This window comes from Colletotrichum graminicola (assembly GCF_000149035.1).
Source record: "Colletotrichum graminicola M1.001 genomic scaffold supercont1.57, whole genome shotgun sequence".
In the NCBI taxonomy this organism is placed as follows: domain Eukaryota; kingdom Fungi; phylum Ascomycota; class Sordariomycetes; order Glomerellales; family Glomerellaceae; genus Colletotrichum; species Colletotrichum graminicola.
The window spans coordinates 96,178-108,497 of NW_007361061.1; the positions used below are offsets into that span (position 1 = coordinate 96,178).

The 12,320-nt window shown below is 56.0% G+C and overlaps 4 protein-coding genes across 4 annotated transcripts; 2 read left to right on the top strand and 2 right to left on the bottom strand.

Moving 5' to 3' along the window:
- Positions 1–3,717: 3,717 nt before the first annotated feature.
- On the top strand, positions 3,718–4,303 carry GLRG_10177 (uncharacterized protein; the record flags this gene model as incomplete). Its single annotated transcript, XM_008100862.1, has 2 exons — positions 3,718–3,753; positions 3,893–4,303. 2 exons carry the CDS (start codon positions 3,718–3,720, stop codon positions 4,301–4,303), a joined length of 447 nt encoding a protein of 148 aa, XP_008099053.1.
- An 856-nt stretch (positions 4,304–5,159) lies between these two features.
- Positions 5,160–6,248, bottom strand: GLRG_10178 (uncharacterized protein; the record flags this gene model as incomplete). Its single annotated transcript, XM_008100863.1, has 1 exon — positions 5,160–6,248. The coding sequence occupies one exon, from the start codon at positions 6,246–6,248 to the stop codon at positions 5,160–5,162; it is 1,089 nt and encodes a 362-aa protein (XP_008099054.1).
- A 539-nt stretch (positions 6,249–6,787) lies between these two features.
- On the top strand, positions 6,788–8,044 carry GLRG_10179 (uncharacterized protein; the record flags this gene model as incomplete). The annotated part of the gene is made up of 2 exons (XM_008100864.1): positions 6,788–7,011; positions 7,093–8,044. The coding sequence occupies 2 exons, from the start codon at positions 6,788–6,790 to the stop codon at positions 8,042–8,044; spliced, it is 1,176 nt and encodes a 391-aa protein (XP_008099055.1).
- A 1,115-nt stretch (positions 8,045–9,159) lies between these two features.
- Positions 9,160–10,848, bottom strand: GLRG_10180 (isocitrate dehydrogenase; the record flags this gene model as incomplete). The annotated part of the gene is made up of 3 exons (XM_008100865.1): positions 9,160–9,584; positions 9,664–10,200; positions 10,452–10,848. The coding sequence occupies 3 exons, from the start codon at positions 10,846–10,848 to the stop codon at positions 9,160–9,162; spliced, it is 1,359 nt and encodes a 452-aa protein (XP_008099056.1).
- Positions 10,849–12,320: the final 1,472 nt, after the last annotated feature.

A 12,320-nucleotide genomic window follows, 5' to 3' on the forward strand; every position in this document is an offset into this window, starting at 1 on the left:
CAGGATTAGGAAAGGAATTTTCATACAGTTCCACGCTCATGGCATCAGTAGTAAGTTGGCTTCAAAACAGGCGGCGATCAGCAGTTTAGTGCCATTAGACTAGGTTCAGGTTTATTCGTAGTCTATTTTACTCGAACATGGTGGCTTAGGGTACTCGTGTGAGATGAAGAACATATACAAGGGCGTATAGAATCCGAGCCTAAGCCGTGAGCGGAGAACAATCCAGGTGGATGTTCTGTAGAAACACATCTGGCAATGGCTTATCAAGTAACACATCATTGTCCCCCGCGTCACGGAGGAAAAGTCCTCAAAGTCAAGGGGAGCAAGCAAAGCTGCGGAAGCCCATCTTGTCAAAGTACGCTTGAATCTGATAGGCTAGTGAGGTGGGATCGGCAACCCTCCCGGCCTCTGCTCCTCCCACCCTGCGCTATCTCCCGTGATGTCGTTATTTCGGACAGATATCGAATGGCCGAGGTGGAGGGTACCGGTGAGCCCTGATCAAAGCCAATAACGGTCGACCGCTTCAGACGCGAGCTGCGGGCTCGAACTGGCCGGTGAGCTACGTCGATTGGCCTCTAGGTCGATAAAATGGCCACATGGTGAGGGTACCGCCCAACAGCCAATATCGCCATCGCGAACCGATGGCTCTACAGATGCAACGTCGACTGTGCTGCCTGTCATTTCGCGGGCGACTCTGCAAGGTATTTCATCGTGGCCAGGGAGGAAGACAAGCTTGTGTCAAATGTATGTGGAGAGCCTCGAGTGTGTAAGCAGCTAACAAGGCCGTCAGGTGGAATGAACAATCAGATCGGCAGATAACCCCGGCAACCTCGTTGAGTTTGTTGGACAGCTGTAGAAAGAGAATCAGATACCGATGTGATCCCTGGCGTGGTGAAATTGATCGCTGGAGAGGGCATTATGCTTCCTTTCCACCTCGAGATTCTCTTCCTCGCCGGCGCAGGCCGAGCAATGTTTAGTGTTCCGAATACTTGATGAAAACCGAAAGTCAATTGCTGTGACAAAGCAAGTCTTCCTTGATGTGAACAACCACCACGAGGTCACGATGTCCAAGACCGAGTCGTGTTTGACGCTTATTACTGCGTAAAGGTGGACGGTACCAAAGGCAGATAAGCGGGGTATGGGCTGGGGAGAGCTGGAGCCATGGCCGGCAATCAGCACGCACTTGGATGCCGAGAAGCAAAAGAGTCCGAAAGCGTCTCATTTGAGGCAAGACGAGACGGGACGGGAACAGCCCATTCAGTAGGATGGCAGCATGCAGGCAAACCCTGGGGGAACAAAGCGTCAAACCTATCAGCGGCTAGTGACCTTTGGCATGTGCCCAGTGCGGTCGACATGAGGAGAGCTTACGACTGCCATTAACCGTGCTCCCTCCAATCAGGCGTGATCGTATGATGGGGTAGAGTTGTGCCGCGGTGCATGGAGCCACTGATGGAAGGGCGGGTTGCAGAAGCCACCCGTTGACTTCCCACGATATCTGGTAGTCTGGCTCGTGGGATCGGATGGTGCGAAGAGGGGGCAGAAAACAGCCGCAGAATGGTCTTACCATGCTAGTTGACCCTTGCTTGGTCACAGCACTAGTCAAGCGGCACTTGCCCCGAGCAAATCATGACATGCCCGCAGTCGAAACCACGTTGGAGGCGCGGGAACGCGGGGAGAGTGACCAGACCAGACAGTCCGTCCCGGTCCAGACAGCTTCGAACTCCCGAGACGAGAGATGGTGTCGATACTGGCTCGTAGACTGACCTGTGCTGAACTCGTTCCTCCACTCCTCCAACACGGCATGGCAGGGATAGAAGCTTTACGTCACCTCTGTCTCTCCGAGTGCTAGGTAGGTAGGTATGGTGCACCATGTCACAGTGTACATTGGGGATCATCCCCTTCTTCGGCCGAGCGTCGCAGCTGATTATCGTTCGCCGGTCGGAAAGGCTGATAAGGCATGGGGAGCCGCGACGGCACAACGGGCAGAGTTGGAGCTCGCCCCCCGGGTATGCGAGCCGCGGGGCGGCCGCAGGTACCACAGACGGCACAAGAGGCGATCACGGCGACTGAGCGTTGACAGATCGATCCGGTGGCCGTACGGTCAATCGAGACCCTGAGGGTCGCCAAGGAAATCCAGGGCAATCAGACGATTGTTCTTGGAATCCTGTGTCTTGGTGGGGGCCAACGATGAGCCGGTCCAGGAATTGGGTTGCATCCTCCGGGTGGCAGTGTTGGGAGTGCATTGCAGTACATACCTACATGCTCGATATGTAATGTACAATGTAGTGTACCTAGTAGTTATGTCGTCTACCGGGCTAGAAAGAATGAATCCCACAGTGATTCGCTGTGGTCCCAGGGGTACAATTGTAGCTCATCTTTTCCGTATGGGGATGGGGGCCGAGAGAGGTCAAGTGAACAGCTGGATGCTTTCCGGTAGGGCGGCACGCTCTGCCATCGGCAACGGTTACGCAGTCCGCGGTGGAGGCGTCAGGCTGGTGCCGGGATGCTACATTTACCGGAAGAAGAGCAGACGTGTAATTGGGTCGGGTTGCCATCCAGATAGATAATGTCGCGGGCCACAGGGGATGGCTGTGACAAACACGTCAAGCAAGAGCTTGCTGGATTCGAAAGTTTCCATGGGGCAAGGAACACTATAGAATATATATATATATATATAATGTACTCCGTAGATGAAAGGACAAACAGACAGAGGGTGATCAGACTCACAAGTTGAACCATGGCGTATTGCAGAAGGGGGCCCCTCCCGTAGCCTCAATAGAGGTAGGTTACCCGCACTTCTTCACATACCGCGTCTTCTCCGTTGCGCCGTTGTTCCATGGATAGAAGTCGTTGCCCCGTTGTTTGTGTGTCATCAAATGGTGATTGGCAATGGGGAAGCCCAGCAATAACATGGATTGTAAACATTCATGCATTCATGCGGCCACTTTCCAAGCCAAAATCCTCGTCAGCAGACCTGGACCCTTCCTTTTGTTAATTATGTATTGTCCTTGATCATACTTTGTGCTTTGTCATGACCATGGAAACCAGATGAAACCAATATTTTTGCCAACTCACTGACTCCATATCCAGGGTTTATGGCTGGCCCGGTCGGTTAGTTGCGAGTCAAATCATATCCACCCCCCTGGAACCGAACCTCATCTTTGAATTCACCTAAAATCAGTCGCTCTCGGCTTTGCCAGTGTCCCTGCCTGTGCCTTGTGTCCTTGCTGTGTGGTTCGTCTGGCCTGTCTCCGGGCTCAACCGAGCATACATAGGCACTTAGCTCCTGCCACTGACACCTGTGCTTGAGGTACATCACCTGGTATCTATCTAGGTAGGTACTCCTCCAAACTCGACACACAATATTATAGCGGTACATCTGGGCAGCAGGTACGTACCCCTTGCCGTCCCCTCTCACTCTTGTCCCACCCTTGGGTCGCTGCCCCCTTCTGCCTCTGGACCCGGCCTGACTTCACTATCCCGTTCCCCTCTCCCCTAAAAAGGGGCCCCGCTAAAAACCACTAAGACGCACCCGCCGCCTTACAACCAGCACCTCAAACTTCCGTCACTCGCACTGCATCCCACCTCCGTCTACATCAACTTCAAGGTCCCTCCTCTCCCGCCTTCTTCCCCCCTTCTGGCTGCGAACCTTGAGCGAACTCTTGTATACCAAACAATCGTTCAACGCCAATCCTGAGTTCGACACCTGCCGACAAGATGAACCCCCTCCAGAAGAACAAGATCGACGTCTCGGTAAGTGAGCACCAAACTCTTGCTACCCAATGCCCCCCCACCCTGGCAATGAAGCCTGCGGCAGCATCGCGACTTGCAACTCAATCCGCCCTTCCTCGCCACAACCAACGTGCCTTCCGCTGACCTGATACTCTCCCAGTCTCTCTCGCCTGAGGAGCAGCGTCTTTTTCGCCTCTACGGAAAGCTTCCCTCTCGTTCGGACCACTTCGCCAAGCACCTGAAGGACCGCAAGTACTTCGACTCAGGGGACTATGCCATGTCCAAGGCTGGCAAGGGCGACAGCGTCGACACGGGCGCCGTCGGCTCTCAACACCCCGTTCCCGAGAATATCCCTCACCTCTCGAGCCCCGTCAACAATTCCTCGTCCTCCCTCAACGGCAACAAGCATCACGGCAGCATCCCCAGTGGCGCTCACGCTGGCAGCCCCGTGAAGGAGGCAAGCTTCCTCAACCAGGAGACCAGCGCCGAGGAGGTTGAGCACAAGGACAAGGAGAATAACTTGCCGGTCGACGAAGCCGCCAAGATGGAGAGCATTCCTATCCGGAGATGAGACGTGGCTTAGGTGACCCTTGCGTCTACTTAGTCAACTCGCTTCTTCCTCCCTCAGGCTTCGTATGAGTACTGTTGGGACTCCCCGGTGGCAAATTGGGTGCTTGTTGGTGCCGGATTTCTACTATGATGTTATGATGCTGTGTTGAATCTTTTTCATGGAACTCTTAGGCGTTGGAATCGGGTGGGAACCAAACACAAACGGTTGTTGAAATGGAAACGAGACTTGATATCTGTCGGCTTCTCTGTTGTGGATGGAATTGCGTTCTGCGGCGTTCTATCGACGACGCATCCCCAGACTTGCTCCCACGATGCGCGGCACTACTATTGAAGACTGAACTTTTCCCCGTACATGGATTCTGGACCGAAGGGGGAGGAAAGCAAACGACAGATGGTGATAACCGAAATCGAAACTCCCTTCGTCTAAGTCACATGTGCATACCCTCGTGCCACTGTTATACTCCAGTCTACGCCGTCAATCACTTATCGCGGCGTTAGCGCACTGCTGGCGGCTTCCGCATGTGACTCTGAGATGCAGTGAGGTGGCTTTCCTAAATGCATGCGGGCTTCCTTTCCTGTCCTGATACTATCAGCAGCATAACCGAATCTGGGTTTCATTTCCTTTTTATTTTTGACAGGTATGCATTTAGGGTGAGAGGGGGAAGAGAGAGAGAGAGAGATGTTGTGGCGCCTTCACCATTATGATACGACAAGGAATTTCCCGGCGAGCCATAGGTGTGATGGGGAAACCGATGTATCGATGAGCAATAAGACACTTTTTTTTCTTTTGATGCAATACGCCGTTCCATGTTCCAATGACCTTCCTCCCAGTGACCAGACCCTTCGGGCGTCCCCTTCTACAGAGCCAATGCCTTGATCGCCATGTCCTTGGCGCCATCGAAGGTCTTATTTCCGCCGATAAAGCCAGCCGCGTGGACGAAGACGCAGCCGGGGATGCCGGAGATGCCGTCCAGCTCCTCGTCTCTGAATCCGCGCCACGCCTCAGGCAGCGGCTTGCGGCTCTCGAACGAGTCCTTAGTGACGGGCACCGCCTGAACGCGCCACTTGGCATCGGGTGCGGTATTCTCGGGGTACAATACGTAGACGACCGAGGGCTTGCCTTCTTCGAGAGAGTACAGGTGGTCCTTCCAGGGGGCGCTCTGGCCCTCGAACACCAGCACGCGGCCCTCGGGGTCGTACTGCGTGCGCTTCTCGAAGGCGGCCTGCACGACGGCGCGGGCGGGCAACCACGCCTTGGCGTAGTAGTCGAGGTCGGCGTCAAACTCCTCGCCGATGCGGCGGCTCGCCTTGACGAAGCGCTCGTCTTCGAGCTTCTGAGCCTCGGCCGGGTCCGACGGAACCGGGTCGTTCCAGTTAGGGTTCAGGCGGCCGACGACGGAGCCGAGGGTGAAGCCGCCCTCGCTGAAGCGCTTCTCGAGGCCCGCGGCGGCGACGGCCTTGGGGTCGTAGACGGAGATGCCGTTGTCGTGGGCGTCGAGGGCCTCGACGAAGCTCTCGTACAGCTTGTTGTACAGCAGCTCGACCTCGGGGCTGTCCTCAGTGACGGGCTTCTCGGCGCCCTCGCTGAGCTTCTGGGCGATAATGGCCTTACCAAAGTGCATGAAGACGAGGCCGGCACTCGACAGCTTAGTGTTCTTGCCGGGGAAGGTGGTGGTGAAGCCGCGCTGGTGGTGGTCGTAGCGCTTCTTGCCGTCGTCGTACTCGCCGCCGACGTCGACGACGGTGTGGCAAGTCTCGAGAAGCTTGGGGTCGCGGGTGCGGATCAGCTGGGAGTCGTGGTAGGTGGGCAGCTTGCGCAGCATGTGCACGGCCAGGGCCTCGTCGGCGTGGAAGTGGCCATTGTGGGTGCCGATGGTAACGGGCGACATCTTGAGTCTCTTTGCTGAGTTTTCGGCCATTCGGAATGCTCTGGAGAAGCGGAACATGCAATCGTGGACGCGGGATGGAGGTTGAAAGTGTAATGAAAACCGGGTTGTGGTAGCTGCAGCTCAGTCGATTTTGGGACCTCTCACTCCGAAAGTGAAAGCGAAGATTTGGAGAGTTTGAGATGTGATAGCCACACCCCATATTTCCTTGCTCTGCCCACACCCTTCTCTTAAGCGTAGGCTTGCTTATGTAGACCCCCCGCGTAATTGTATTGTTGACGCTTTCCCCAAGCTCTCACTGGAGAAAAGTGGCCAGGAACGTGCATCGCAGCCTCGTCACCCTGCATCCGCGCGCCAGTGGAAACTCCGTACGCAACGTCGCGGTCTCCCAATCCCACAGTCACTCAGCTCTTAATGTCATCAACAGCATCAACCAATTCCCTCATCCGTCAATGGTAGGAGATACCTGTCATTCGCCCTTCATCGTTAAAACCCCCTCTTTCAGTCAATCGATGCCATCTCCGATTCGCGATTGATTGCCCCCATCCCGACAATTACCGGAAAACCCTCCCCGTTGTCTGCGCCCCATGCCATCCGCCATGAGCGACGCCAACGGTACCAGCACGAGCCGCGAAGTCAAGGCCGAGGGCCACGACTCCGACGATGGCAGAACAGGGGAGGGAAAGACGACGTATAAGTCGTGGAAGAAGAAGTACCGCAAGATGCGCATCACATTTGACCAGAAGATGCACGACTGCGAGGGGCTGCATCGTCAGGAGTCTCACGCGCTTGCTACTGCCAAACGTATCGCCATCGAGAACGAGTGAGTGCACAGATTTCATCATTGGACAGGCCCCCTAGGGAAAGTTGTGCGATGCTCTAACACTGTTTCTTTTCGCAACAGTCGCATACTCGACCTGCTGCTGGACATGAATGCCTCGGCTCAAATACCCTACGACAAACGCTTCCACCTTGCGCAGGAACCCCCCGAAGATTCCCCATTTTCCCCTCTTGACGTCGACAAAGAGCCGAGTTCCGATGGACCGACAAAGTCGTTGAAGACGCTGCTCAACGAGGTGCCGCACTACACCTACTCCCAGGCAAAGGAGCAATATCCCACCGTGGTTGCCGACATGGAGCCTTTCTCCGGCGAGCCCCATCCTCCGTCTTTCCTGACGCCTGAAGACATCGATGACTATATGCACGATGTCGACAGACGTGTCGACCCTGACAACCTTCTTCCGACGCTGGCGCCCGCCGCCCGGACGAACGCCCCCCTTCCGGAGACCAACCCCCACGCGCTCTCCCAGAGCATCGCTATGAAGAACCCTACGAGCGTGTACAACTGGCTGCGTAAGCACGCGCCCAAGACATTCCTGCAAGATGCCGAAAATGCTGCTACCGCCGTCGACGACGAGACTGTCGAGGCCCCCCCGACCGACGGCCGTAAGCGACGTGGCGGCGCACACAGGGGTGAATCGACTCGTGGCGGCCGGTCCCGAGGTGGTAAGCGTGCCTCCCTCGCAGCCGTGCGGGCCGAGAAAGCCGCGCAGAGGGCCGCTGAGAAGGCGGCGGCGGCTGCCGAACGGGCAGCCGCTCTGCGGCGGGACGCCGACAGCTACGACCAGAGCATGGATGACGAGGCGGACTCGGATGGCCCCAGCTTCGCGACGCCGGCCACGGGTCGCGGCAAGAGAAAGCGCGCCGGCAGAGACGATGACGAGGGGTACCGGCCCCGGGGCTCGAGCAGCCGACCTACCAAGAAGAAGCGTAAGAGCGAGGGCGCTGACATCGGGACCCCTACGGTGACCAAGCGAGGCCGCAAGAGCGAGGCCGCGCGCGACAGGGATGACTAGTGGCTTGCCCGTATTGATGGCTGACGGATGCGAACGTGTCTGGGAGTCGGGCCAAATGCCCAACGGTCACCGGCGGTTTGCGGCAGTCTGCCTATTAATGCAGGAATTGACATTAAAACTGTCAAATAATTGAATGGGAATCGTTGCAGAAGCTCAAGTAGGGTCTCCTTCCCATCAGGGGGTTTCACAAATGAGCATTCGGACTCTTCTGGCGTAGCTACCCATCAACGGCACCCACAGGCCAGTATGGGGAGGGCTGCTTAACCAACGCCGGTATGTATGCACGGGCTGGGAAAACAACCCAGCGCAGACACTTTTTTCCTTCCTTTTACACCCTCATTTCCCTTTTTTTTCTTTTCTTTTTTTTAGAATTGTACAGTACATCACAGAATGATGGCGGTTTCGCATCTGCTTCGACCGCCGGGGGAGGTTCAAGGCTTACGAGCATGCGCGTGGGGCGAGTGAAGTAGGGAGAGAAATCAAAGGGACGGCGTAACGGGGATATCCTCCACCAGATCCAGATTCAAAGGGGGGGGGGTGAGGACAAAACTTACTAGGGACTGGCAATGGCACAATTATTTTCTTTTCATTATTTCACCGCCATACTTGGCGTGCTCGTTCGACGGCAACACGACAGACGACATCTTCTTTTCATGTGATAAATGGCTGTCGATATTTACCACGGAGCTGGCTTCTCCTATCTACAAGCGGCCTCTCTCCCCACCAGTCTTTTCCTCTCTCACAGTGTCCGGTTTTTTTTTCTTTTTTCTGCTGGTTAACGTCAAGACGGGCCGTGATATCAAGTAGCTCACAAGAAAATTCGGAAGAGACGAAACCGAAAATACAAAGATATGTATGGCCATGCTGCTGCTGCTGCCGCCGCCGTCGCTGTTGACGTTCAAATGCAAAAAAAAAAAGAGCAAAAAGCAAGATCGCAGGCCCATAGATACAGTAGTGTTCTTGAAAGGGGGAGCAAAACCTCCCGGACTCTGCCGCCCAACTTTTTCTTACACTTCATGGGTATCGTCTCGCAGGAAGCTTCCTGTTTTTGCCTTTGAGAAAAATGTGATCGTGGCATGACTCCCGGCCGCTTTTAGCAAGGGCAAACCGACAGTTTACAGCTTCTCCTTGAGGATGGACTTCATGCGGCGCTCGACGGCGTCGAGGTACTCGTTGGTGGTGGCGTAGTCCTCGCGGGCGGACTTCCCGCAGGCGAGGGCGAGGTCCTTGGTCATGATGCCGTCGACGTCGACAGTGTCGATGCAGGCTTTCTCAAGGGACTCGGCGAAGGCGACGACCTCGGGGGTATCGTCGAGCTTGCCGCGCTGGATGAGACCGCGGGTCCAGGCGAAGATAGAGGCGATGGGGTTGGTCGACGTCTCCTTGCCCTTCTGGTGCTCGCGGAAGTGGCGCGTCACAGTGCCATGGGCCGCCTCAGACTCGAAGGTTTTGCCGTCGGGGGTGATGAGGACCGAGGTCATGAGGCCGAGGGAGCCGAAGCCCTGGGCGACAATGTCGGACTGGACATCACCGTCGTAGTCTGGCCGTCGCGTCAGTCATCGTGTCACTCATTGTTCTCCAAGAATCGAAATGGTTTAAAAACGGGCCGGGGGACTCACTCTTGAGGGCCATGATGTAGCCACCGGAGCTCTTGATCATCTGGGCGACCATGTCGTCAATGAGGCGGTGCTCGTACCAGATGCCGGCCGCCTCGAAGTCGGCCTTGTACTGAGTGTCGTAGATCTCCTGGAAGATGTCCTTGAAGCGGCCATCGTACTTCTTGAGGATGGTGTTCTTGGTGCTCATGTACAGGGGTAGCTTCTTGTCGAGGGCGAGCTTGAAGGAGGCGTGGGCGAAGCCGGTAATGGACTCGTCCGTGTTGTACTGGGTCTGGGCGACGCCACCGCCCTGCTTGAACTTGAAGACCTCAATCTCCTGGGGCTCGCCACCTTCGGGTGTGTAGACCATCTTGAGGGTGCCCGGGCCGGGGAGGACGGCGTCCTTGGCGCGGTACTGGTCGCCGAACGCGTGGCGGCCGATGATGATAGGCTTCTTCCAGCCGGGCACCAGGCGTGGGATGCGGGGGATGACGATGGGCTCGCGGAAGACAGTGCCGCCAAGGTGGTTGCGGATGGTACCGTTGGGGGAGAGCCACACTATCGTGAGGGAAGGAAGCCATCTAGTTAGCCTAGTCCTTCTCTCTATTGGTTGAAACTCTAGTGGGGGACAAGTCCGAGAGGTGATGACGGGAGCTATGCAGAGCCCCCGAGGGGGGAAACTATATGCATGCTTCCGACGGCGCCTCCCGAAGTGCGGAGGACGTGCGAAATGAGACAAAAAGCGGGACTGAAGGGAATCCCAACATATAGCGGAAGTCCCAAGTGGGCGAAGAAAACAGCAAACTTACTCTTCTTAAGCTTGAACTCCTCAACGCGGGCCTCATCGGGGGTGATGGTGGCGCACTTGACACCGACCGAGTACTTCTTGATGGCCTCGGCGGCGTCAAGGGTGACCTGATCGTTGGTCTCGTCGCGGTAGGGCAGGCCGAGGTCGTAGTACTTGAGGTCTATGTCGAGGTAGGGATGGATGAACTTGTCCTTGATGGTCTGCCAGATGATGCGGGTCATCTCGTCGCCATCGAGCTCGACGACGGGGTTCTTGACCTTGATCTTCTGTACGGCGGACGCCATTGTGCGGACGGCGATGGATGACGCGGGGGCGGGGGAGAAGCTGGAGGGTGAGACGAAGAAGGACGGACGGAGGGCAAAGGTTGCAGGTCGGCGGAGGAAACGGGCTGCGTTCATGATGGCGGTCGAAACTGGGTAGTGGCGGCGGTTGCGCGCGAATATGAAGGGTATTTTCGGCTTCTCGGTCGTTGACCGGCGGGCGGGGGAGACAAGGAGGATGGCCGTGATTCCCGGGTAGTGTGTGATCCGGCAATTGAACTGGCTTCCGGGGCCTGTGTTGGCTTGCTGCAGGTTTCCGCCAAGTGGAGGAGAAGGACGTACGTCGCGGATGTACAAGAGTCAAGCCACGACCAGTTGATAACGGTTGCGAAGCTGCGATCTAGAGTAGGTCCGGCTCGGTGAGGAAGATGATGGTAAGGGGAAGCTTGCGAAGGCTAATGGCAAACCGCTTTGTGGAGGAAGAAGTGGGAGGGATGCGACCGGTTGCAATTAAACTCGTACTGGGCAAGAGTCAAACAGCACGGAACCGCAACAGCAAGGCGGGAGGACAGCCGAGAGCCGAGATCGTGCTTTTATTTTTATTTATTTTTCCATCGGGGACCGATGTGGGCGGGTCAGACGAAGCTACAGAGATGTTGAAGTATAGATACCACGCAGCTCTGCTTTTGCGGGTATTCTCTAGAGTGTCTGTCACTGACCGCTGGCCGCAGGGCTTGCGAGGTATTAGAAGTAGAACGACCAATTCCATGGATGGATAGCATCAGCCCCGGTCAGGGGAAGGGCTCCCCCTTACCTACCTCGGACCGACCTCTGCTCGGTCGGTCCTTGATTTCTGAGGTTGGGCGAGTCCTTTTCATGATCCTATATCGACATGTAGTCTTGGACAAAACCTTGAGCTAAGTACCCTTTATTTGCGACTGCAATTTATCCTTCAACTGTTGTTGTCACGAAAATCTTCTGCAGCGAAAAAAGTCTCGTCCTGCAGGCGTCGCCTCTTCTTGTCTCAGAAGAGCGCCTGTGACCCAACCCTCGACCCCCATCCTGCTGTTTGCGGAGCAATGCTAATACGCGAACGGAATGGGTAAAAGGGACGGGAACACTGCACGGAAGGAGTCTGATTGGGAGGGCTAAAGAAAAGGACCTCTCTGCGCCTCTTCCCCACATGCTGCCAGAGAGCTTCGTGCGGGGAAAGCAAACAGGGCGAAACAGCATCCAATGTTGTTGCTTGAAGCCTCCATGTAATATCTGTTTCGTTTGTTGCTTCTCGATATTGCTCGGCCGGTGTGGTCCACTGCCTGGCCGACGTGACTTCTGGTTGATTTCTAGGCGAGGTTGAGAGGTTAGAGTCGAGGCACAAGCGTTCGTCTCGCGAAGATGCCGGAGTTAAAATGCGCCGACACATTTCTACGTCTCTGACGGAGTCGCGTAGGGACTTCGCACCCGGGTAGGTTGCGCAACGAGCACTCAGTAGTCAGCACCCAGCACTCACACTCGTATCGACCCAGGAATTCGTCGATATAGCCCTAGGTATCCGTAGAGCTTTCCAGAGAGGAAGTAAAAAATTGGCATGCCTCAGCGCGGCGACCCAC